We start from the raw sequence: 24,094 nt of genomic DNA, 5'->3' as shown, positions 1-24,094 counted from the left end.
TGCACCATTGCCCCACTTTGCACACATTCCTCCGGAAATACGAAGAAGCTCAGGATTAACTCTATGCCATGTCCTGCCTGGCATAGAACTTCACTATGTCCGGTGCTAGGATAGTTAAACGGGTTGGTCACTTTACCTCATGTTTTTTGTACTATGTGTATAAGTGTTGGGTGCAGGATATTATAGTTCTGCTCTGCTTCTTGATATGTGAAGTGAAGCCTCCGGTCTTTTACCTCATCAGCCAGACATCTCTGTCCATAAAATGGCTGCAGATGGACGGTCATGTGAACTGTCTGTCAATGAGCAATTGCCAGTTAGAGATCACATGACCCTCCATCTGTGGCCATTTTATGGACAGAGATGTCTGGCTGATGAGGTAAAAGACCAGAGGCTTCACTTCACATTAAAAAAAAAGCAAAGCAGGCCTTGTAATAGATGTATATTGGTAAATTACCCAATATCCTGCCCCTACACATTGCAAAAAACATGAGGTAAAGTGGCCAACCCCTTTAATGCTCAAGTGCAGGGCGTTGCTGCCCACATGTCATAGAGGTGGTCGTGGGGACCAACATCAGCCATGGTACATTCCCCCCAATGTGCTATTGTTATATAGGGTTAGGTGCACTGCTGGTTGCATTGGGAAGTAATAACCTTAGTGTAATATTTCTGTAGTGTCAGAGCACAGGGTGGCACCATTGTGTGTCTGTAGGGATGGCACCTCTCTGTGTGTGTGTTCCCAGTGGTGAGAATGTATGTGCTGCCTCAGATGTAGTGTAATTTTAGCCTGTCTCAGCCCCCTTCCTCCTCCTCCACCTCCTTCCCCCTGGCTCTGTGTGGTGGTGGCAGGAGGGGAGTCTTAGCCTCTCTGTCTGCCTGCCTTTTTCTCTCTCTCTCCCTCCTGCCTTCCTCCCCTCCCCCTTTGTACAGTTCACTGAAATGTATGCTGGGAAGCTGAAATAGACACATAGAGAGACTGCAAAAATGGCTGCACCATGAGAAAAAAAACAAAATACATTTGCGATCCAGAGACGGAAGGTGTGCAAGCTGAGCCTTGTAGGGGTGTGAGGAGCATTCCAGCCAGAGGGGCACCCCGAATCCAGCTCCACATCTGATTTTTTTTTTTTTTTTGCTGGTTGAACATAGGAGCAAGAGAAAAGGAAAGGGAGATCCAGAGAAAGGAAGCAGAGACAATTATCTGCGAAGAAGGGCGACACAGCCGAGAGACGAGACCCTAAGATCCAACAAATAAATTAATGGATAGAAATTATCCAACCGCAGGCTTTGGAGATCCTTTGGGGGCTGGTACAGGATGGAGTTACGAAAGGACGGCGAAGGCAAGGTAGGACATGGAAGGCACACATCACACGTGTAGTGTGTATTACAACATGCATGGGGGTCATGTGTGTGCTGCTCCAAGCTACGTGCTTTGCCTGGAAACTGCACAGATTTTGGCCCTGCTCAGCGGTGAGGGGGTGTAGAGCTCCAACCCGGGCTTACACTGTAGTCACAGCCGCCCTGCCCCCCCCCCCCCCCCCTTTTCAGTCTCTTTTACTTTAGGATTTACGGGGTGTACCCCAATTGCACCCAGACATTCCAAGTGCAAACAAGAGGCGCCCTCCCGCATCAAATTCCTTGATGGTTGCAAAAGAGAGAGGAGCGGGAGGGAGGGAAAAAGAAGAATGAATCCAGCCCTGTCTGCCACAGGCCTGCAGTCTGCAGCAGGGAGCACGTTGCAAGCAAAGGGATTTCCTTCCATTTTGCCTCATTCTTTCTGCTGCTGCTGGGGGATGGGGATATTGGAAACACAAAAAGAAGGGGGTGGTATTTGTTGCAACAAAAATAATAGAGTGGGCATAGATGCCATTGCTTGTGGTGCCAGTGTGGGGCTAATTAGCCCTATTGTCTGTGGGCAATTTAGCATTTTTGTAAATGTCTGGGTGATTGATTAGCTGTGAGTGAGGGGTCGGGGGAGAACTAGGGGGTAGGGGCTCATATGGAGGGTCTGTCGCAGGTTTTGGTCAGCCAGACATTTAGCAGTTTGTTTATTTTTGCATATGCAATACTAAGGCCAGGTGTTGAGGAGGAGGGGACTGAGTGGCCGTGTTCCCTCCCTTCATAACTAAGTATTAATTGCTATGGAAGCTTCTCATGCTGCCTTCTGATTTTGTGAAAGGGAAAGCTGCGTCCCTTTCTTTGAGCAGAAGCTGGATGCTTATCTGCAGGAGGGAATGAGAAGATGGAAGGCATTGCAGAGAAAATCATTACCATTCCTGGCTTGTGACAATGCCATATAGACAGGAGGGGTTTATGGATGTCCAATAATAAAAATGTTGCTTATTGTTTTGTTCATACAATATCAGGCATGTTGGATCTATGTGTAAATATATTATGCACATATTTATTGCACGTAGTAAAAATTGGAGCATAATGAGACTTTATGTGAAAAAATGTCTGTCTAATAGTTTTTAATCCAGAACTGTTTTATGAGGTATTCACATGTGTAATATAGTCTACACTAATACATGTGAGAACTCACCACATGCAAATAACTGTAACATCACAACTTAATCAGCCAAACCAAGGTTATTATATAGTTTAAAGGACATTGGCAATCCACTGCCCTCCAAAAATAAAATGGAGATAAATCCCAGTAACTAGGTTTCATAGAATTATTATTCTTTCATGTTGCTGTCCTTGAAGGTTTGGTGTGGGCCCTGAGTGCCTATATATGACATTTATAGTGAAGGTCTGCTATAGTCTTTGTTGTTTCATATTGACACCTAACCGCACCATTACATGTTCCACAGGAGTCCTGATCTACACATATGTGCAGTATGGGGAGGGAGGGGGGATATCCATACATAACTAGGCAGATATAGGCCCTAGCCTACAACTTCCTCTTTCAGGGCAGATAGTACCATAAATCCTTCTGTAGCGTGAATGACAACCTGGAATCCTACAGAGGTAGGTGTCACCTACCAGCTCTGCTCCCTGTTGCTAGGCAGCATCCCAAACATCTTCAAGCCACTGTTTAGCAAGTAGCTTGGATAAAAAGAATTATTGATTTATTAATAATTACTGTGGGAAACTAGTTTTTTTTTTTTCTCATTTTAACAGGTTAATGGGAAATACCATAGAGAAGTACAATAAGTTGGTCTTCTTTGTTTGCTTCATATATGTGTGATGATAAATTTCTCTTGTCAGTATACATTATTATATGAATGAGCTAGGAAGGTTCTTAGGCCGCATCCTTTTGGCTCTTTTTTTATGCCTATGATACAACTGCAAAATGAGATGCAGAATTTCTAATGTGTGGTTGGATACAATGTAGGTTCTTATACCCATACACCACACTGGTATTGTGCTATACTCCGGATTTACTACATGGAAAATGAATGTGTAGTATGGTACTAGTGGAGTTAGATGGGGTGCTTTGTTCGTGCACTGGTTTTGGCTATAGATGCCATAGCTGGCACGTAGAGTTGTCATCCGTATAGAACCAAACATGTCTTCGTAAGGCCGATTACACACAGATCCCATTCTATTGAGATGCAAGGACACTCTTTCTGCCGGCTGAACAGCCGCACCGGAACTGTATTAATTATTACACTTCTGGCGCTACTGTTTGGCCGGGCAGAGGGAACATCCAGTGCACTGTGTGCAGCCTGTGGGATTGTGCCACCACACGGTACGTTTAGGGTGATGGCACACATGGTGCTGTGAACACGTTTTTGGCCCGTTTTTAAGCAGTCCGTCAAAAAAAGCATAATTGGTCAAACCTGTCAAAAATAGATGCGTTAAAACGGGCCAAAAATGCGTTCACGCGCTCACCTTTACACGGGCTGCACACATTTATGGCCTAAATGTGAAGGAACTAGTGTGGAGTACATGAACACTGTCAAAATAACCGTATCAAACCTGCAGCTGTCCTGGTTGCAGGCATATACCCCCAGACTTAATTGCTCCCTCCTGAATGAGCCCTCTCCATAGCTGGTAAGTCTTTGCTGCATATTGCTAGCACCTATCGCGGGTGTTTTCATGTCAACCGCACATGGGCGCTGCCATCTTGCCGTGGATCGTCGCTCCCCGATGACGTCACGGGGAGTGGCGATCCGTTGCCATGACAGCTTCGGGCCCGAAGCTGTCTCGTTTTAACCCATTCATTACAACGTGCTATCAGCACATTGTAATGAATGAGGAGTAAAATCCCCATATACTGCCATACGGCAGTATATGATAGGATCGATCAGACAACCTAGGGAGTCTGAAAAATAGTAAAAGTGAAAAAAAATTTTTTTTTTTAATAAAATACCTAAAAATTCAGAGCACCCCCCTTTCCCTAGAACTGATATAAATATTAATAAACAGTAAAATCATAAACACATTAGGTATCGCCGCGTCTGAAAATGCCCGATCTATCAAAATATAATAGCAGTTTTTCACTGCGTTTAACCCCGTAACGGAAAATAGCGCCCGAAGTCGAAAATGGCACTTTCTTGTCATTTTGAGAAACATCAAAAAATTTATAAAAAGTGATCAAAAGGCCGTACAGTCATAAAAATTATAGCAATGAAAACGCCATCTAAAGTCGCAAAAAATTATACCACTTACAGCTATGTACACCAAAGTATGAAAAAGTTATTGGCGCCGGAAGATGATAAAATCCCCCCAAAAAAATTTTGTACAGGAGGTTTTAATTTTTTTAAATGTTAGAAAACATTATAAAACCTATACAAATTTGGTATCCACGTAATCGTACCGACCCAAAGAATAAAGTAGACATATAATTTGTGGTGCACAGTGAAATCCGTAAAATCCAAGCCCACAAGAAAACTTCGCAACTGTGTTTTTTCACCATTTTCACTGCATTTGGAATTTTTTTTCCGGCTTCGCAGTACACGCAGAAAATAAGCCATCACAGAGCTCTTTATGTGGGGAAAAAAAAAGTTACAGATTTTTGAAGGTGGTGAGTGAAAAATGGAAGTGAAAAAACTAAAAAGGGTCAGGTCGTTAAGGGGTTAAAGGGCATCTACCACCAGCATGAAGGACTGTATGCAAATGAGCCTGAGGGGCTCCAAAGGTGTTAATGCAGCCTGGAGCACTTGAGGCTCATTTGCATACAGTCTTTCATCCTGGTGGTAAATGTCCTTTAAAGTAAATTTACCATCAAAATCAACCAGGTGCACTTACTCATTGATCCAGGCACCGTAACTCTGGTAATCTTATATTTAATATCTATGACCTCTTGCCTTTTTAAATCAATTGTTATACTTATTTTAATTAGATGGACAGTCTATGGGAGGCTGTTACACTGTCTCAATCTGCCTAATATAATATCACAAAGTGGGAGATGGAAACGCTTCTCCACAGTGTAACAGCCTGTGAAGCTACAGCATTAAGGTGCTCTGGTGAAACCCCCTTCATTAGCATTATAATAAAAGTTTATTTTCGAAAGAAGCAGACCATGAACATGGTCACAGTGCCTAGATCTATGATTAACCGGTTACGGACCGGGTCCTTTCCTGTTTTTCATGTCCATTTTTCACTCCCCGCCTTCAAAAATCTATAACTTTTTTATTTTTACACGTAAAGAGCTGTGTGACGGCTTGTTCAATAAAAGAAGTTGATGTTTAAAATATTTGGTAGTCCTTGTGTGAATAAAGGTTCCTGGGCTGGGCCACCAATGCAGGTTTCCGGATGTTGAACTTATTATTCACTGTATGTGGTGAAGTGCTATGAAGGAGAGGAAGATGCTTTTGTAGAGTTTTGTGGTTGCTGAAGATCTTGCATTCAGGGGGCTTGATTGTCAATATTCTTCTCAGGTTTTTGAAAAGCTTGGGTGCTCATCTATGACAATGTGCTATGTGGCAGCTACTTGCCAAGGATATGATATACCACAATAGAAACTAACTAGCCAAGTAAACGGCACCGCCGGAGCCCAGGATGTGAAATGTCTATTTGCTCATAAAACCTATTCCTGTAGTTGCAAATGTTTTAATTTTTTGCATTACATCTTATGTTATTTTTTATTGCATTTATCTGCTGGCATTGCATAAACACCAACATATGTTTTTCATTCTCAGAACACAAGTTATTAGGTCTAAATGCATCAGTGTTTGGGATTAGCTCCTTCATGCTCCGTTTAAATTGCATTTCCATACGCAATTCAAATGCAACAAGTAGATCTGTTTCACATGGGCTAGTTTGTTCTGTAAAACTCGCTACGTATGTGCCTGCTAAATCGGCAGCTGATGTGTTGGGGGGTGGTATTATCACCATGTTGTCTGGTTTCTTGTGGGTACGGTCACGCGTGCTGCTAGCGCTGCAATTACAAACGCAACACAACGCAAGTGCACGGGGACGGGCCTCGGCCTGATCACATATGTGTTTACACATCCTTTACTACTTTGTGACTTTTTATTTTTCTCAAAAAAGTTCTAGAAACCAGCAACTTGGTAATAAATCCATCCCCTCGTTGAGTTCAGTTTCTCAGCGTCTGGCCCAGATAGTCCGATACACAATCACGCAGCAAGTATAGTGTCTTGCGTTCAAACAACGGGTGCCAGTTAGCGATGGCATGCATTTCACTAGAAACACATATGCGAGCATCCCCTGTGCGCTAGCATTGTGTTTGGAAACACAGCACTAGTGAAACGTGTAACTGTAGCTTAAAAGCAAACGACTAAAATGACATTCTACACAAAATATGGAAGCATAATGGGGAAGGGGGGGGGGGATTTATCATTGACTGTGCACTAGAAAACTGGTGCTCAAGCCCTGTAAATGGAGCAAACAAGAATTGAACAGACTTTTATGTAATTCTACACCAGGACCTATCCACTATCAGGTGGTTGAAGGCAATAATTGCAAAAATTTTGGGATGTTTCATAGGGGAGGCAAAAAAAGTGATGACATGATATTTACCACACATAATTTATGGGACTGCTGTTGTACCCCAACATTATGGGACACTAAAGATGCGTTACTCCAATGCCTGTGTGTGCTGGCACCTAATGCCTTTTGCTTTGCTAGTGAATCTGGTAGCTGGAGGGTTTGCAATGGTTTCTGGCAGGCATATATAACAGGTGTCTCTATCCCTCCTGTTCTGTGGCCCCCAAGATCCAATTTCACTGGAAGTAATGTACTGCCCACTCACAGTTTACAGATAAATCATTGCATATTACATTCAGAGCCTCTGCACTGAAAGTACAGACAGACTTCTATGTTTGCAGGTCAGGAAGAGCCCTCCCTGCTCCATTGGTGCCCCAGAGGTATAAATTGGGCTCTTTACCCCTCTGTTCCAAATGCAGTCATGGATTTAGCTCTTGCTTTACATATGCCTGGTAAATACTAATTAAAAATAAAAATTATGTAAGTACAAGCATTAGAAATACGGCAATGTACATGACTGATGATTAGATTGACCTTTGTCGGGGAAACATTTTTATGGTGGGGTATTCAGTTGTAATAATCTGATTTGTTTATGAATTTTTTTTTTTTTGCAAAATGCATCAACACAAGATCTGTGTTTTGTATGGATTCAAGGAGTGTTTTCATTTCAGCAAATAAAGGATATAGTAGAACAAACAAACATTATACAGTTTTCCAATACACTGTATGAATTCAGTTATCTTCCATTGAATAGATATCTGTCCCTGGTCATGTGATGTCACACAGGCTCGTAATATGAGTGTAATGAGAACGTTGTGTTATAACGAGCCGTGCACCTGTATGACATCACATAACAACCAATGTTCTGCCATTATCACAGGCCACATATCCTTGTTATAGGACTATTGTTTGCATGTTACAAGCAGGTATCCTAGACGCTTACCCTGGGCACTTATGCCTGGTGCAGATATTACAGGATTTACATGATAATCATTTTATCTCTTTTTCGGATTTGAACTTAACCTTTAAGTCACCTGGAGGTGGAGAATGTCTTCACAGTGCGAGTGTGTGCATAATATATAAAATATATGGTGATTCTGTCATAGTTTTCAGTTCAGGATGGTGATTTAGTTTTATTTCAGATAAAATATACAATGTAAAAATGTTGCTTCTGAAGGATAAAGTGCTTATGTAATGTATTACAGAACCCTCTATATGAGAGGACAGTCACCTATAAGCTGTGAAATGAACTTTCGTGTTCCAGATATGAGCATGAGACATATGGTTTGATGTTGTCTCCAGTCGCTGCTTTCGTTTTCAGCATTCATTAGCTGAACGTGAAGAAGAAGAGCTGTCCCTGACACAAATACTAATTAAGACTAATACCGGGAGAAGGGAAGGTTATAGATCTGCTGCCTGGGTGTCGCTCGGCTCTGATGTGAAGGCACTTCCTGATGGCTGAAGGAAAAGGCTGTCACACACATTTATGTAGTATTTCCCCGGCTTCAGGAAGTATTCACTGTAAATAGATGGCAGGCCTCAGTCCCTAGACTGTCTACGCAGACTGCTGAGTGTTTATACACTCTGCTGTGCTCTCTGCTCCTTAGAGGAGGTTTATACATTTATTAGGGACACTTCTCCTTAAAGGGGTATTCTCATCTGGGCATTCACATTCAGTTTCACTAATCTTCCATATATAAACATTTCTTCAATTGGATGTTATTAAAAAAAATGTTCCTGTGTGAAGATAATTTCCTATAAACATAGCCATGTTGTCCCTTAGAAACGAGATAGCTTCCTCGGTTACGACCACGTCACACTCTGGCAGCGGTGGCCAGACATGCGGAATAGAGTCCTGCCGGACCACCAGGATTCAGCAATCATTACTACAGTACGGGTGTAACTCCCGGACATTTCATATACAAAAACTTTTTGTTTATCTGTGCAATCTCTCAGGCAGAGGTGGCCGTATCCGGGGAAGCCATCTCGTTTCTAAGGGAAAAAATGACTACATTTATGAGAAATTATCTTCACACAGGAACATTTTTTTTTAATAACATCTAATTGAAGAAATGTTTATATATGGAAGATTTATCAAACTGAAATGTAAATGCCCAGACGAGAATACCCCTTTAAGTTTTATTAGTCCATTGTCGACCTAGTCTCACATATGAGAGTGTCATCATTTGTGTGTATTGCTAATTCATATGGTCATGTATAACACATATGCAAAAGTATTTGCCAAGCATAGTGGTGTTTTTGTCGTGTACATTCTGTAGGAAAACGACATGGATTTTTGGGAAATGTTGAAAATCTAGAATGTAGTCCAGAATTGCAGTAAAATTATCAAGTTCAGTTGTTGAATTAGCCTGATGACAAACGTTAATTTAATGCAAAACACCGGCCGGTGCCCGATCGCAGGCGTTTCCATAGAAACGCTGATGCGATCGGGCCGTCCCGGCGGGTGCGGCTTTGTTTGCGTTTGCAAACACAGACAAAGTGGTGCGTGTTTTTGGGGCGCACCATGAAATACATTAACCCCTTAAGGACCAGGCCCTTTTCCGTTTTTGCGTTTTTATTTTTCACTTCCCATCTTCAAAAATCTATAACTTTTTTTATTTTTCCATGTACAGAGCTGTGTGATGTCTTATTTTCTGCGTAACAAATTGCACTTCGTAGTGATGGTATTAAATATTCCATGCCGTGTACTGGGAAGCGGGAAAAAAATTCTAAATGCAGTGAAAATGATGAAAAAACACATTTGCGCCATTTCTTGTGGGCTTGGTTTGTACAGCTTTCACTGTGCGCCCCAAATGACAGATCTATTTCATTCATTGGGTCAATACGATCATGTGGATATCAAATTTGTATAGGTTTTATAATGTTTTTATACATTTACAAAAATTAAAACCTCCTGTACAGAAAAAAAATTCTTCATTTTACAGTGTTCTTGCGCTAATAACTTTTTCATACTTTAGTGTACAGAGCTGTGGGTGAAGTCATTTTTTGCTACTTCTGATGACGTTTTCAACGCTTTTATTTTTAGGACTGTGCGACCTTTTGATCACTTTTTATAGAATTTTTTTCTATTTTTCAAAATTTGCGACTTCGGGCGCTATTTTCCACTACGGGGTAAAGCGCAGTGAAAAACGGTTATTATATTTTGATAGATCGGGCATTTTCGGACGTGGCGATACCTAATGTGTCTAGGATTTTTACTGTTTATTTATATTTATATCAGTTCTAGGGAAAGGGGGGTGATTTTGAATTTTTATGTTTTTTTAATAAAATGTTTTATTTTTACTTTTTTTATTTTTACTTTTTTTTATTTTTTTTTACTATTTTTCAGACTCCCTAGGGTACTTTAACCCTAGGTTGTCTGATTGATCCTATCATATACTGCCATACTACAGTATGGCAGTATATGGGGATTTTGCATACCATCTATTACAATGTGCAGATCGCACATTGTAATAGCCTCGATCATGACAGCCTCGGATCTTTATGTGATCCGAGGCTGTCATGACAACGGATCGCCGCTCCCCGATGACGTCACGGGGAGTGACGATCGGAGCCAAGATGGCGGCGCCCACACGACGCCGGCTCTTTAATCCCGCCGGCAGCTTTGCTGGCGGCAATCAAAGGGTTAACACCCGCGATCGGTGCAAGCATGAAGCAAATGCCCGGTGAGTATGAAGAGGGCTCAGCCCGCGAGCCCTCTTCATACTCCCCCATGCGCAGCAAGACGGAAGGGTACGTCTTATTGCGCTATGGGGTTAATACCAAGCCCACAATAATATGCCACAATGTCTGAGGTTATAAAAAATTAAATAATAAATAAAAATGATAAATTTGTGTGTAAGTCAAACTTATATATTTTAACTTAAGAACAAACCTACAGTATGTAACTCTTGTATGGAATATTAACCCCTTACCGACATGTGACGTAGTATTACGTCACATGCCAGGTCCCGGTGCTTGGAGAGTGCTGATTGCCGCCATCTTTCCGAGGATCGTTGCTCCCCGTGACGTCATCCGGAAGCGGCGATCTTACGAAGACCCGAGGATACTTCGGGTTAATCCATGCATTACAATGTGCTATCAGCACATTGTAATGTATGAGGAGTAAAATCCCCATATACTGCTGTACTGTAGTATGGCAGTATATGATAGGATCTTACAGACTACCTAGGGTTAAAGTACCCTAAAAATTAAAATCACCCCCCCTTTCCCTAGAACTGATATAAATATAAATAAACAGTTAAAATCATAAACTCATTAGGTATCTCCGCATCTGAAAATGCCCGGTCTATCAAAATATGATAACGATTTTTCACTGCGTTTATCCCGTAACGGAAAATCGCGCCCAAAGTCGAAAAAGGCACTTTTTTGCCATTTAAAAAAAAAAAAAAATTCTATGAAAAAAGGTCGCACAGTCCTAAAAATTATAACATTGTAAACATCATCAAAATCAGCAAAAAATGACACCACCCATAGCTCCGTACACCAAAGTATAAAGAAAGTTATTAGCACCAGAAGATGCTAATTTAAATTTATGAAAACATTATAAAACCTATATAAATGTGTTATCGTACCGTCCGTAATCGTACCGTCCCAAAGAATAAAGTAGACATGTCATTTGTGGCGTACAATGACATCTGTAAAATCCAAGCCCTCAAGAATACAACACAAATGCAGTTTTTATTTTTACTAATTTCACTGCATTTGGAATTTGTTAAGCAGAGAATAAGCGGTCACACAGCTCTGTACATGGTAAAATAAAAAAGTTACAAATTTTTGAAGGTGGGGAGTGAAAAGTGAAAACGCAAAAACGAAAAAGAGCTGCAGCGTTAAGGGGTTAAATACAGTCTTTGTGAAGGACGGTTGCACAGAAAACAAGCCCTCACACATCGCTTTACATGGAAAAATAAAATAAGTCACAGATTATTGAAAGTGGGGAGTGAAAAAGGAAAACACAAAATGAAAAAGGGCCTGGTCTTTAAGGGGTTATCTGGCAGCATGTTTGGGGTTTTGTAGCTTTTCTTTTTTCCTTTCAGTGGAGCAAAGCTGCAGAACCTATTCAGGTGTCTCGTAGGTATCACCTTCAAGTAATGTATATGGCCTGTAAGGCTGTGACTATGATGACAAGGGCCACTAGAAGCAGTGTTACATGCAGGACACCTGTGCACCCAGCAGACAAAGTGATGTCACTTCACCTCAAGCTTCATATCCATCTCTGACTATAGAAATTATTATACTAATAATATCATTGCTTTTTCCTGATAGGGCTCATCCAATAATTTGGCAGGGAAGCTGTGAGGCCATCAAACCCACACTTAGATTTCAGTATATTGGTGTTATGTATAGTGTCTGCTAAACTGGAGTGGTTTCAAGATGAGAAGGATGAGGATGGCTGTATTTGTCTAGAGTTACATGTAGTTGAAGAACATTTATTCACACACTCGTGTTGGCTCATTACCTGAGGTTACTTGACATCAAATGTCGTCATGATTTTTTAAAATAAAATCCCCTGACATTGAATTATTGTGACGGTCTTTAAACACATAGGCTGCATTACTTTAGACACCGAGAGTTTCCATATTGCCTTTATAGGATCTGTTGTAGACATATCATACAAGATCTTTCAGCAGATTTGACCATACAAAGATATAGACAGTGTTGGGAAGCAGTGTTGGAGAGCTGTGAAATCATACTTTTGTGTAAATGGCAACAGGACTGTGAAAATGCATTTATGTTCCAGGATATATATTTTTTAACCCTTTCATTTTTTACTCCCCATGATCAAAAATCCATAACTTTTTTATTTTTCCATGTACAGAGCTGCGTGACGGCTTATTTTCTGCGTAACAAATTGCACTTCATAGAGATGGTATTGAATATTCCATGCCGTGTACTAGGAAGCGGGAAAAAAATTCCAAATGCAGTGAAATTGGTAAAAAAACCGCATTTGTGCCGTCTTCTTGTGGGCTTGGATCTTACGGATTTCACTGTGCGCCCCAAATGACATGTCTACTTTATTCTTTGGGTCTGTGCGATTACGGGGATACCAAATTTGTATAGGTTTTATAATGTTTTCATACATTTAAAAAAAATTAAAACCTCTTGTACAAAAATGGTTTTTTGGGATTTTGCTATCTTCTGGCGCTAATAACTTTTTTATACTTTGGTTTACAGAGCTGTGAGTTGTGTCGTTTTTTGGGGATTTTGATGACGTTTACAATGTTATCAATTTTAGGACTGTTCGACCTTGTGATAACTTTTTATAGAATTTTTTAAATGACAAAAAAAGTGCCATTTTCGACTTTGGGCGCGATTTTCCGTTACGGGATTAAGCGCAGTGAAAAACCGTTATCATATTTTGATAGATCGGGCATTTTCGGACGCGGCGATACCTAATGTGTGTTTGATTTTTACTGTTTATTTATATTTCTATCAGTTCTAGGGAAAGGGGGGTGATTTGAGTTTTTAGGGGTTTTTATTATAATTTTTTTCTTTTAAACTTTTTTTTATTTTTACTTTTTTACTATTTACTTTTTACTATCTTTTTACTTTTTACTATTTTTCAGACTCCCTAGGGTGCTTTAATCCCCAGTATATGGGGATTTTACTCCCCATACATTACAATGTGCTGATAGCACATTGTAATGAATGGGTTAAAATGAGACAGCTTCGGGCCTTCGTGAGACCCGAAGCTGTCATGGCAATGGATTGCTGCTCTCCGTGACGTCATCGGGGAGCGACGATCCGCTGCCAGCAGCGATCGACGTGAAAGCACCCGCCTTTGCTGCAATATGTGTAACTGAATGTGTTTTTTTTTTTTTTTTTTTGTCTTTTAAAAATTTTGCTCACAGGAGTTTTCGGAAGCCACACCTCTCCGATGGTTGCCATTTTTTTTTTTTTTAAATGACATAATGCCATTCACGCATGCTTAACCCCTAGGCGTACTTGGATGTTATAGTACGTCCCGGTGGCTAAATACTTAGCGCACCAGGACGCACTATATCGTCCTGCTTCTGGCACCAGCTCACGAACGGAGCTGGTACCAGAAGCAGCGGCTGTCAGCTGTCAATCACAGCTGACACCTCATGCTAAGACCCTTGATCGGTACCGCCTCTGATCGCGTGTGTTAACCCCTTACACGCCACGGTCAAGCGGCGTGTAAGGGTGTTTCTGTTATGGATCGAATCCCCTGTGCCACTTACCGGGGGATCCGATCCTCTTCTGGGCAGCCCCGAAGTCTGCCATGTGCTCCGGGGCTGCCCGATGTCCTCAGCAGTCAGACCCCTTCCGAGTCTGACTGTAGACTATCTGCGCATGCTCTGCATGCCCAGACAATTTACACTGCTCTACAATGAAGAAGTATTGTAGAGCAGTGTATTGGACTTGAACCAGCGATCAGAGCATCGCTGGTTCAAGTTCAAGTTTGTATGAGTAAAAAAAAAGTGAAAAACAGTAGAGTTAACACATTGTAATAAATAAAAATAAATACATTAAAATATAACCCCCTAAAATGTCACTTTCCCATAAAAACATTTAAACTATAAAAAACACAAAATAAAGCCACATATTTGGTATTGCCGCGTCCGTAACAATCTGTATAATAAAACAGAATCATTACTGGACCTGCACTGTAAATGGCAAGGAAAAGAAGCTCAAAAAAGTTGCGAAAAAATGATAATTTTGAATTAATACCTGATTTTAAAAAGTTACGCACTCTAAAATGAGACCACTAAATAGAACAACTCTTCTCGCAAAAAAATAAGCCCCTAACCAGATTCGCGTCCTTCCCTTCTATGCCTGGCCATGTGCCCATACAGCAGGTTACCACCACATATGGAGTATCACTGTACTCAGGAGAGATTGGGTATCAAACTTTGGGGAGCCTTTTTTCATGTAATCCATTACAAATGTTTAATTTTCCACCCAAAATGAATGTATTGTCAAAAAATATTACAATTTGTAGACCACAACTCCATTTTGACCCATCCACTGCATTGTACTCGGTCTGTGGGATCTGATCACCCCAAAGCACCGTTTACTTAGGCCAAACATATTCGCGGGCAGCTGGCCGAAAACAAACAGAAAGCAGCCAATTGCTGGATTCACAAGTCTCTTACTGGAGCTTAAGAAGGCTTCTTCCCATTAATTGGCCCTCTGAGGAAGAGTTTACAAGTTTATGCTTTTCACTTGCAGCATATAAGCTCCAGGACCATGCAAAAGGCTGGCTTAGAATTCATCTGGCTGCCACATCCAGGGGCGTAACTACAGTGGTAGCAGCCATAGCAGCCGCTATGGGGCCTGCAGTGTCAGGGGGCCCCATCATCCGACCTGACACAATAAAGAATGGAGGATGTGCACCATTATATCTATATTGTACTGCACATGTCCAGCATAATATGTATATAACATATACTGTGATGAATATTTGCAGGATCTGTGATGTGTATATGGTGTCTGTATACACTGTATGTGAGTATGTTGCATATGGCACTGTATGTGTGTGTATATGCACATGAGTGTATTTATATGTGTCAGTATAAAATTTTTTAAGTGGGAAGTAGCCTGCCCACAGTAGCCTGCTAGGGGGCCCTGTCTCTCCTAGTTACACCACTGGCCACATCCTATTAGTGTATGCAGCACATTGTGCTCCTGCTGGGAGGAGATTAAGGCTATATTCACTCGAACGTGTGCCCTCTGTACCGTAGCATGGCGGGCACACAATGGTGCTCAGGAGAGGGGGAGGGACTAAGTGCTGCCCCTCTTAACAGCGATTTATGGCGCATGGCGCCGTATATCTTCCGGGAATGTTACGTTACAGCACGTGTGCTGCACTGTACCGCTCCGTATGGCGTTGTGTGCCCATTGCCGGCCTATGGGGGATGCATATATATGTTCCCCAACGGCCATGTGAATGTGGTCACTGGGTGAAGCCCTAAAACTTTTTCATCTTTCAAACATGGGCCATCCTGAATAGCTTTGACTTTTAATTCTTTTTATTTTAGCTTTATATCCTACAAATATAAAAATCACAAAGATAGTAAAGTATTGGCAATGAATTGTCATAACACAGTAATAAAGCTGTTGTTCAGGGATTGATGATGCATAGTAAAACAAAGGTTATATATCAGCAACTCGAATTTCTTTCTTTATTTTATTCAAACTATTCCTTCAATGAAAAATCATTTCTAAAGTAGAAAAAAATTAAGTTGTTGCAATGTATTTCACTGTAGAGTTTATTTTAGAAAGCCTCAATAAAGTTAGTACTGCTCAGAGATTTAATTTGGAATGTATACATAGCACCCCAGTTTCCCTTGTATTGTAGCCATGAAGCAGTAGAGTGTAAAGAAACTACTGGGCGCTTGCTTTTAGCACTACCCTGTGGATTCTGAGGCAAAAAGCTTGCAAAGTGAATGTTGGTTTGATTGTCTGTGAACAGTTTTTTTTTTTTTTTTGCATATCTGTCAAATTTCTAATTGATTCTACACTGGAAGTTGATTGCATATGGGCCTGCGGTGTATGTAAGGTATCTGAAATCAAGTGTGGGTGAATAATAATTATCTTTATTTTTATAGCGCTATCATATTCTGTAGCGCTCTACAATCAGGACAAACTCTAGTAGAATATAGCTATTATATAGTAATGGATGCAGCCTGAGACAAATGGTACACTGTTACTAGGGAGAAAAGAAAATACAAGCAGTCCCCGGGTTATGTTCGAGATTTACTCACTCAACTTTTAAAATTATGCTAATGGACTTTGGTGGGTGCTGCAGCCTTACAAGCTGTTACAATGAGCAGAGAAGGCCATGGATAACATATATAAGAAGATTACTACAGTCACTGTGTCTGATTCTATGAGTAAGTGTCCATGGATTATCATGATGGATGACTTTATCTAAGTTTTTTAAAATATTTTTTCTTTGTATGTAAGATGGAACATGTATATTTTGTAAGTGTAACTCCAGCCAAATAATTTTTTGTTCCCTGTGATCATTTTATTTAAACATTTTGTGCTGTCATAGGCACAAGGATTAATAAAACTTCATTACAGACACTTTACATCTGATCATTGCAGCCTGGGACTAAAGCAGTGGTGGCGAACCTCTGTCAGGGGTGCCAGAGGTGGCACTCAGAGACCTCTATATGGGCACCCCCGCCATCAACCCAGGGCAGGGTTTGCCAGACAGGACTCAAGGCCTCTTGCAGTCCCAGGACCCTAGAAGGAAGCTACAATGATGATCCAAACTTCTTCTCCTTCTTTCTACTGTATTGGTGTCCTCAGGTGCCTATACAATTTAAACATGTGAAAGAACAGGGATTTAATTTTAAGTTTCTGCTTATATTGTCGCATCGGCACTTTGCAAAAAATACGTGGGTTTTGGTTGTAGTTTGGGCACTCGGTGTCTAAAAGGTTCGCCATCACTGGACTAAAGTAAAGCATCCAGAGAGCTTCACCAGAGGTCAGAGGGAGCAGAGAGGTCTGTCTGTAACTTTTAATAACAAAATTTTATACATTTACCAAAGCCATTTGTAGGCTAGCCAAGTCAACTTCATCTGAGTGGCGCTGCCACACACACAAGCACAGTTACTCCTATAAGCGGTCAAAATTGCATCTAGGAGGGTACATTCCACGTCCAAAAATCAGCATGCATAGGACAAGCGGGTAATAAGATATTTCAGTCCTATATTAACTCTTGCATTATATATTGCACAATGATTAGTTTGTCATATTTATCAAGATTGTTCCATTATTTTGGCAATCTCAATCTGTCCCTCCTTGTTGGCTACTAACAGTAACTGCACCTAACCCCCAAAAGATGCTCTCTCCTTCCCTAAGAAGGGTGGTCCCAAACTGACTCTGACAGCTTCACTATCCCTGCATGATAAAGAAAGCTCAAACCAACCACTTCAATATAACTGTAGAAAATCCCAAAGTCCCAATGCGTACGTTCGGCGTGCACAAATCACTACTGCTCTTGTGAGCAGGCCCCTTACACCTGTTCATGCTTATTAACCTGTAACGTCTATTCTTTTGTATATTCCCCCTCATTTCTAGACAATGATTTTGTAATGCATTTGGCTGCCAATATTGTTCAGTTAAGTGGTCAATAAAAGTTGGTCAAGTTAGGTTTTCTAATTTTATTTTTCCCCTTGAAATATGCAGAAGCATGCACAACTTGTGACTTGTGCTTTGTAAATGTTAATAGGTGGATAAGTGGGAGACTTTTTGAAAATGAATGACATTTATTATGAAGGCCACATAACCATCAGTATAAGGTATAGGCTTTTGTAAAGCGGTGCCTAGTAGTGGGGGGTTTTAGGGTGAATGTCTAATAGACGTTGAAAAATTGTCATGCCATGGATAAAGGAGCTTTGAATAAAGCCTTTTTCTTTGCTTCTACATGTGTTCACCATCTGTTTAACTATTTATTGGCCAGACGGATTGCTTAATATGTAGTCTTTCTTTACGTTATGAATGAGCTTTAAATTGTAGAAGCGTCCTGGTATTTCTCACATCATGGTTGCTTTGTTTTAACTAGCGAAGCCTGCAAAGCCTATTTAGTTCAGTTCATCTACAGGCAGTCCCCGGGTTACATACAAGATAGGGTCTGTAGGTTTGTTCTTAAGTTGAGTTTGTATGTAAGTCGGAACTGTATATTTTATCATTGTAATCCCAGACAGAACTTTTTTGGTCTCTGTGACAATTGCATTTTAAAAATGTTGGGTTGTCATAAGAATCAATATTAACACTAAAGCTTCATTACAGACACATTTGATAACTGTTACAGCTGATCATTGTAGCCTAGGACTAAAGTACAATAAATTACCAATATCCAGAGGAACGTTTGTAACTAGGGGTCGTATGTAATTCGAGTGTTCTTAAGTAGGGGACTGCCTGTAATAGCCTGTATAGAGTTAAACAGCAAGTATTGTGAGTATCGCGAGCCCGGCTGGCTCCCACAGCGATTGCACAGGTTCCAGTGCGATTGCTAAAATGACATGTACGTCAGGATGTGGAAACAGACCGCATTTCCTGAAGTACATGTACGTCTTATTGTGTTAAGTGTGTATTTACACTGTAAGGCTATGTTATCAAGACCATTATCCTTCCAGCCTTACATTCTGTTATTTATAATGGCAGAAATGGCACAGATGCCTGCAATATTTTTTCCAAAGGCATCATAAAGGAAAAGAGCCTACCATGCGTATAAACCCTTTTGTGAAAGGAATTTGAATTGAAGACTTTCCATTCAGCTTCTATATTTAGTGTCCGTTAGGCCTCATGCAGTACGGCCCAGGCGAGCATCCAGTCAGGTGCAGCAGAGAGGAGGGTGTCCGGCCCTGTAATATAGTACATGTCCTATATTTTTCCATGCTCGGTAAAGGGGGCACTGCACCATGACCGGGTGCCATAGACTATATTTCATGGGGGCTGTGAGACAGCTGCAATTTGTGCAACCAGATTACTCCCCTCTTCCGCTTGTTCATGAGGCCTTATTCTCTTATATAAAAAAAAAACATAAAGGAAAAGTTTGAAATTTAAATATCAAAGCTGAACCAGAAAATTAAAACGTTGAAAAAAATGTCTAGCACATGTCCCCATTTCACCTTCATCTGCATGAGGCCTTTCACTGTTGTGGACAAAAGAGCACTAAACCCAACATGAGCACAACTGTCTGAAACAAATCATATTATGCTATGTTCTGTTAGGTTATCACTTACTCAAATGTATAAAGGAATTGTTACTTGAGCAATTCTCTTATAGATTCGTTCTATGGCTTATTGTAGTGTACCATAGAAAAAGCTGATGTCATTCTTAAAGTACAGTCTTGCAGGTTGTGGCTGTGCTACTCACACATTCTCATGATTTTATGGCATATGAGGAACTTGCATTGAAAAGATTTGCGGTACAAATCTTACTGTAGTCACAAGGTAAATGATGGCTTTGGCATCACTTTAATGCAAGACACCATGAAGTCATTACAGAGGCAGTGAATCAGTTTTGTTATAAAGGAGTCATTTAAAGTGCATTTATGTCATAGCTTACTACAGATCAGCCATTACTACCTGCATACTTTATAGAGCTGGCTCATTACTACTTATTTACTGCAATGCTGCAATAACACCCTTAACATCTATCTACTTGACTTTTATCTAGCTCTAGAAATATGCCATGTGTATGTGATATGTACCTGGCAGTGCCCACTAAACGGGGCCTTGTTTTGCTAAATTGCTAATTGAACCACTAACGTAACAATTTCCCGAGAAATGCACAATGCATTATTGTTCCTGTTCCACTGTTTTGGTGTTCTGGTTATCTGGTTTGTGCCATTTCTTAACCTTTTGATGTTTTGCAACTTTTAACCAGGTAACCATTTCAAACAGGTATATCTTTTGAACCATGGCACCTTGAAACAAATTCGGATGCCATTTTAAAGGAGAAGCATAATGCCACATCAGAATTGTGTTTCTAGGTACCATAGGATATCCACTGTTATAGATACTGTTAGGAATGCAATTTTCATTTACAGTTACCACCCCAACTGTAACTTTAGCTGTGGATATCTCCAGTTCTGTGGTACAATCCTGGTGCAATATCAAAGAGGAGATTCTCATTTTTACAATGACTCGGGGACTGTTTCTTGGTGCCATGGTTCAGAAGATATAGTCATTTGAAGCGAGTTCCCTTTTGCTTAAAAGTTGCAAGTTATAGCACTTAGAAGTGTGCCTGTTAGCAGTATGAAGAGGGAGGAAGATGCAGGGAGACAGAGCCTAAAGATTTAAGAAGTACATGCACCCTCAGCATCTGCAGCTGAACCTGGGCAGGCTGACAGATTGATTATTTAGCCTCAAAAACAAACAGCCAGAAAAGTGGCTTGAAGAAACTCTTCCCTGTGGTGGATTCCCCATCTCCCTGCAGAAGCTGCATCCTGCAGAAATAAACTTTAATCCTTACATATGCAAATTAATTTCCGAGACTACTCTTGGGGCAAAGGCTACTCCATGCCCCCAGTAGCTATTGTAGACCTGCCTACCCACTCAGCCAAGTTCACAAGTGCAGCATGGAGCTCTGCAAGAACCTGCTGTCTTGCATTATTTTAATGCAAGACGCTAGGTTCTGGATACTGATCGCATGAGTTCCCATAGAAACGCATATGCGATAGGGCCTAGGTACGTGTGACCACACCTTTTAAAGTTTATTTCTGCAGCTGCTACAGGGAGGTGGAATCTACCATAGGGAATCTCTCAGAAAGTAGATTTAGGGACCTCATACCCTTCAGATGTTAGATGTTGCCCTAATGTATTTATTTACCAATGTCTCTCTTCACTGATTCCCTCATTCATGTGCACAAATGAAAGTACGTGTAATAAATTCAGAAAGCCATTGCTAGACGCTCCTGGCACGCCTCACCAAAATAGATTCTGCAGATTTTCTTCAAATTGCACATCCATTTTGGGTTTGTCACATTGCCATGACATTCACATTCAAGGTTAAAGGGAACCCGTCATCTGAAATTGACCTATTAATACACTACCAGTATGTTGGTAAGCAGGTTAACACCTTTCATTTCATGTTCTGGCCCAGTGTGATGAAATGATCTTTCCACTTCCATGACTTTGTACAACCAATTTACATCTCACTTCAAAGTTGAATTTCTGGGTAATGTGACAACACTGGTCCATGAAAAAAAACCTAATCTGAAAGCTGTTTAGCTGCTTGACAACATGATGGTAGTTACTTATTAGGTCACTTTCCACTTACTGGTTACCTTTTTAAACGGTAAAAAAAAAGGTTAATTTTCTTTCCCAAAATTTAGAATTTAAAAATTAAGTAAATTTAAGTAATTATATTGAGTATTTCCATCCTACCCATCCTGAAAAATTCAGTTAAAATGTCAGAAGTCCCAAATTTCCACTTTTTGCCACCCATAATAATCTAAAGAAAAAGTAATTAAAAGATCATACTTTTCTCAAATTGATATAAATCATATTGCAGTTTGCTCCTGTTATGGTGAATGGGGCTGAGCTACAATGGCTGCATTTGTCTGGTTTTGCAGCATAGTTTCCTTTTTCACTTCACTAGAACTGCAATACCTTAGTCAACCCCTGGACTGCTGCAGCCAGTACTGTTTCTGAATAATAGCAGGCAGCTTTCATGTTTTCCTAACCAGGAAAAGAAAAGAGGCCTTCTCAGATGGCTTACAGCAGAGGTCCCCAACCTTTTTTGCACCAGGGACCGGCTTTAAGCTAGACCAGTTTTCCATGGCCCGGTGGGGGTGGGGCTTTGGTCATATGGGGTGGGGTTATGGAGGGGTGGAGCTTATAATATAAGATATCAGGGAGTGTCCGGACCAGATCCATCATATTGGTTTGGTGTAAAAATAAAGCAATGCAAAATGCATACAGCGTATCGCCATTTAGTTTAAAATGCATACAGCGTATCGCCATGTAGTATAAAATGCATGCAGCGTATCGCCATGTAGTATAAAATGCATACAGCGTATCGCCATGTAGTATAAAATGCATGCAGCGTATCGCCATGTAGTATAAAATGCATACAGCGTATCACCATGTAGTATAAAATGCATGCAGAATACCGCCATGTAGTATAAAATGCATACAGAATACCGCCATGTAGTATAAAATGCATACAGCATACCGCCATGTAGTATAAAATGCATACAGAATACCGCCATGCAGTATAAAATGCATACAGAATACCGCCATGCAGTATAAAATGCATACAGAATACCGCCATGCAGTATAAAATGCATACAGAATACCGCCATGTAGTATAAAATGCATACAGAATACCGCCATGTAGTATAAAATGCATACAGAATACCGCCATGTAGTATAAAATGCATACAGAATACCGCCATGTAGTATAAAATGCATACAGAATACCGCCATGTAGTATAAAATGCATACAGAATACCGCCATGTAGTATAAAATGCACACAGCGTGCCACCAAGTAGTATAAAATGCATACCGAGTACTGCCATGTAGTACAAAATAGAAGCCCTGATAAATATCACAAATGCTGCATATACATACAGCATATATACACATAAACAAACAGTAGATACAGCATATACACATATACACATATATACACACATATATACACACACATATTACATATATTTACACATATATACACATATTACACATATATACACATATTACACATATATTTGCAAAGATAAAGTAACCTTACCTCTCTGCAGCGGTGGTGGCGCGGTGAGGTAGCCGGGAGCGGGTAGGTCTTGAGAGCCGGGAGGCTAGGGAGCCTGGAGCTTAAGCGTTGGCAGGGGGAGCCGAGAGCCTGGAGGGGGGGGAGGGACGTTAGCGGAGCCGGGTTGAGACGGGAGTGGAAGGGGAGCCGGGAGCAGAGAGCCGTAAGCGGGTAGGTCAAGAGCCGAGAACCGGGAGCGGGGTGGCAGAGGGAGCAGAGAGCGGAGAGCGGAGGGAGCGGTAGGGGAGCTTGAGCAGGGGCAGGGAGCCGAGAGAGGGGGGGGGGGCGTTAGCAGAGACAGGTTGAGCCGGGAGCGGAGAGCCGGGAACCGGAGGGAGCGGAGAGCCGGGAACCGGAGGGAGCGGAGAGCCGGGAACCGGAGGGAGCGGAGAGCCGGGAGCAGGGAGGATGTTAGCGGAGGGAGCGGGAAAGGAGCCTGGAGCTTGAGCGGGGGCAGGGGGAGCAGGGAGCCGAGAGCCTGGAGGGGGGGAGCTCGGTGCCGGCACGGTCTGGGGGCCGTTGTAAGGTGCCGGCGGCGTCGGGGGGTGGGCGCAAGGTGTTGGCAGCGTCGCGGAGCAAGGTGCCGGACACAGGGCTGCAACGTGGTCCCGTCCGGTGCGGGAGCTCAGTGCTGGCCGGTGCCGCCCCTGCGCGGACCGGCTGGTGAACTCCAACGGCCCGGTCCTGGTCCACGGACCGGCGGTTGGGGACCTCTGGCTTACAGCACCCAAGTTACAAGGTTTTCTAGATCAAACTGCCCCTTTAATTGTGAACACAGTGTCCTTGACTGCATGGATTCAGCTTACATGCAAGAGCAAGTACAATCAATAACATTATTTCATCCACGGCTTTATGACTGTGCAGATACCTGCAGTTTTTTTGCTGTAAGCAGCTGTTTAATTTATTAAGTTTATTAATCTGTGAATGTATCAGTGGAGCATG

General features: G+C 41.4%; 1 protein-coding gene across 2 annotated transcripts in view; it reads left to right on the top strand.

Annotated features, from left to right (window-relative positions):
• Positions 1–835: 835 nt before the first annotated feature.
• The window catches only part of PRR12 (proline rich 12), a 79,263-nt gene continuing 56,004 nt past the window's right edge, over positions 836–24,094 (top strand). Inside the window, exons 1-2 of one of the 2 annotated variants that reach the window (XM_072110351.1) lie at positions 836–1,035; positions 1,144–1,339. In XM_072110351.1, coding sequence (XP_071966452.1) covers positions 1,254–1,339 — 86 coding nt within the window. In that variant the 5' untranslated portion in view covers positions 836–1,035; positions 1,144–1,253. Of the gene's footprint in view, positions 1,340–24,094 lie in introns of both variants that reach the window. The other variant, XM_072110350.1, reaches the window with a different exon arrangement.

The sequence above is a fragment of the Engystomops pustulosus genome, chromosome 6 (assembly GCF_040894005.1).
Source record: "Engystomops pustulosus chromosome 6, aEngPut4.maternal, whole genome shotgun sequence".
Classification (NCBI taxonomy): Eukaryota; Metazoa; Chordata; class Amphibia; order Anura; family Leptodactylidae; genus Engystomops; species Engystomops pustulosus.
This window is presented reverse-complemented; position numbering and strand designations above follow the sequence as displayed.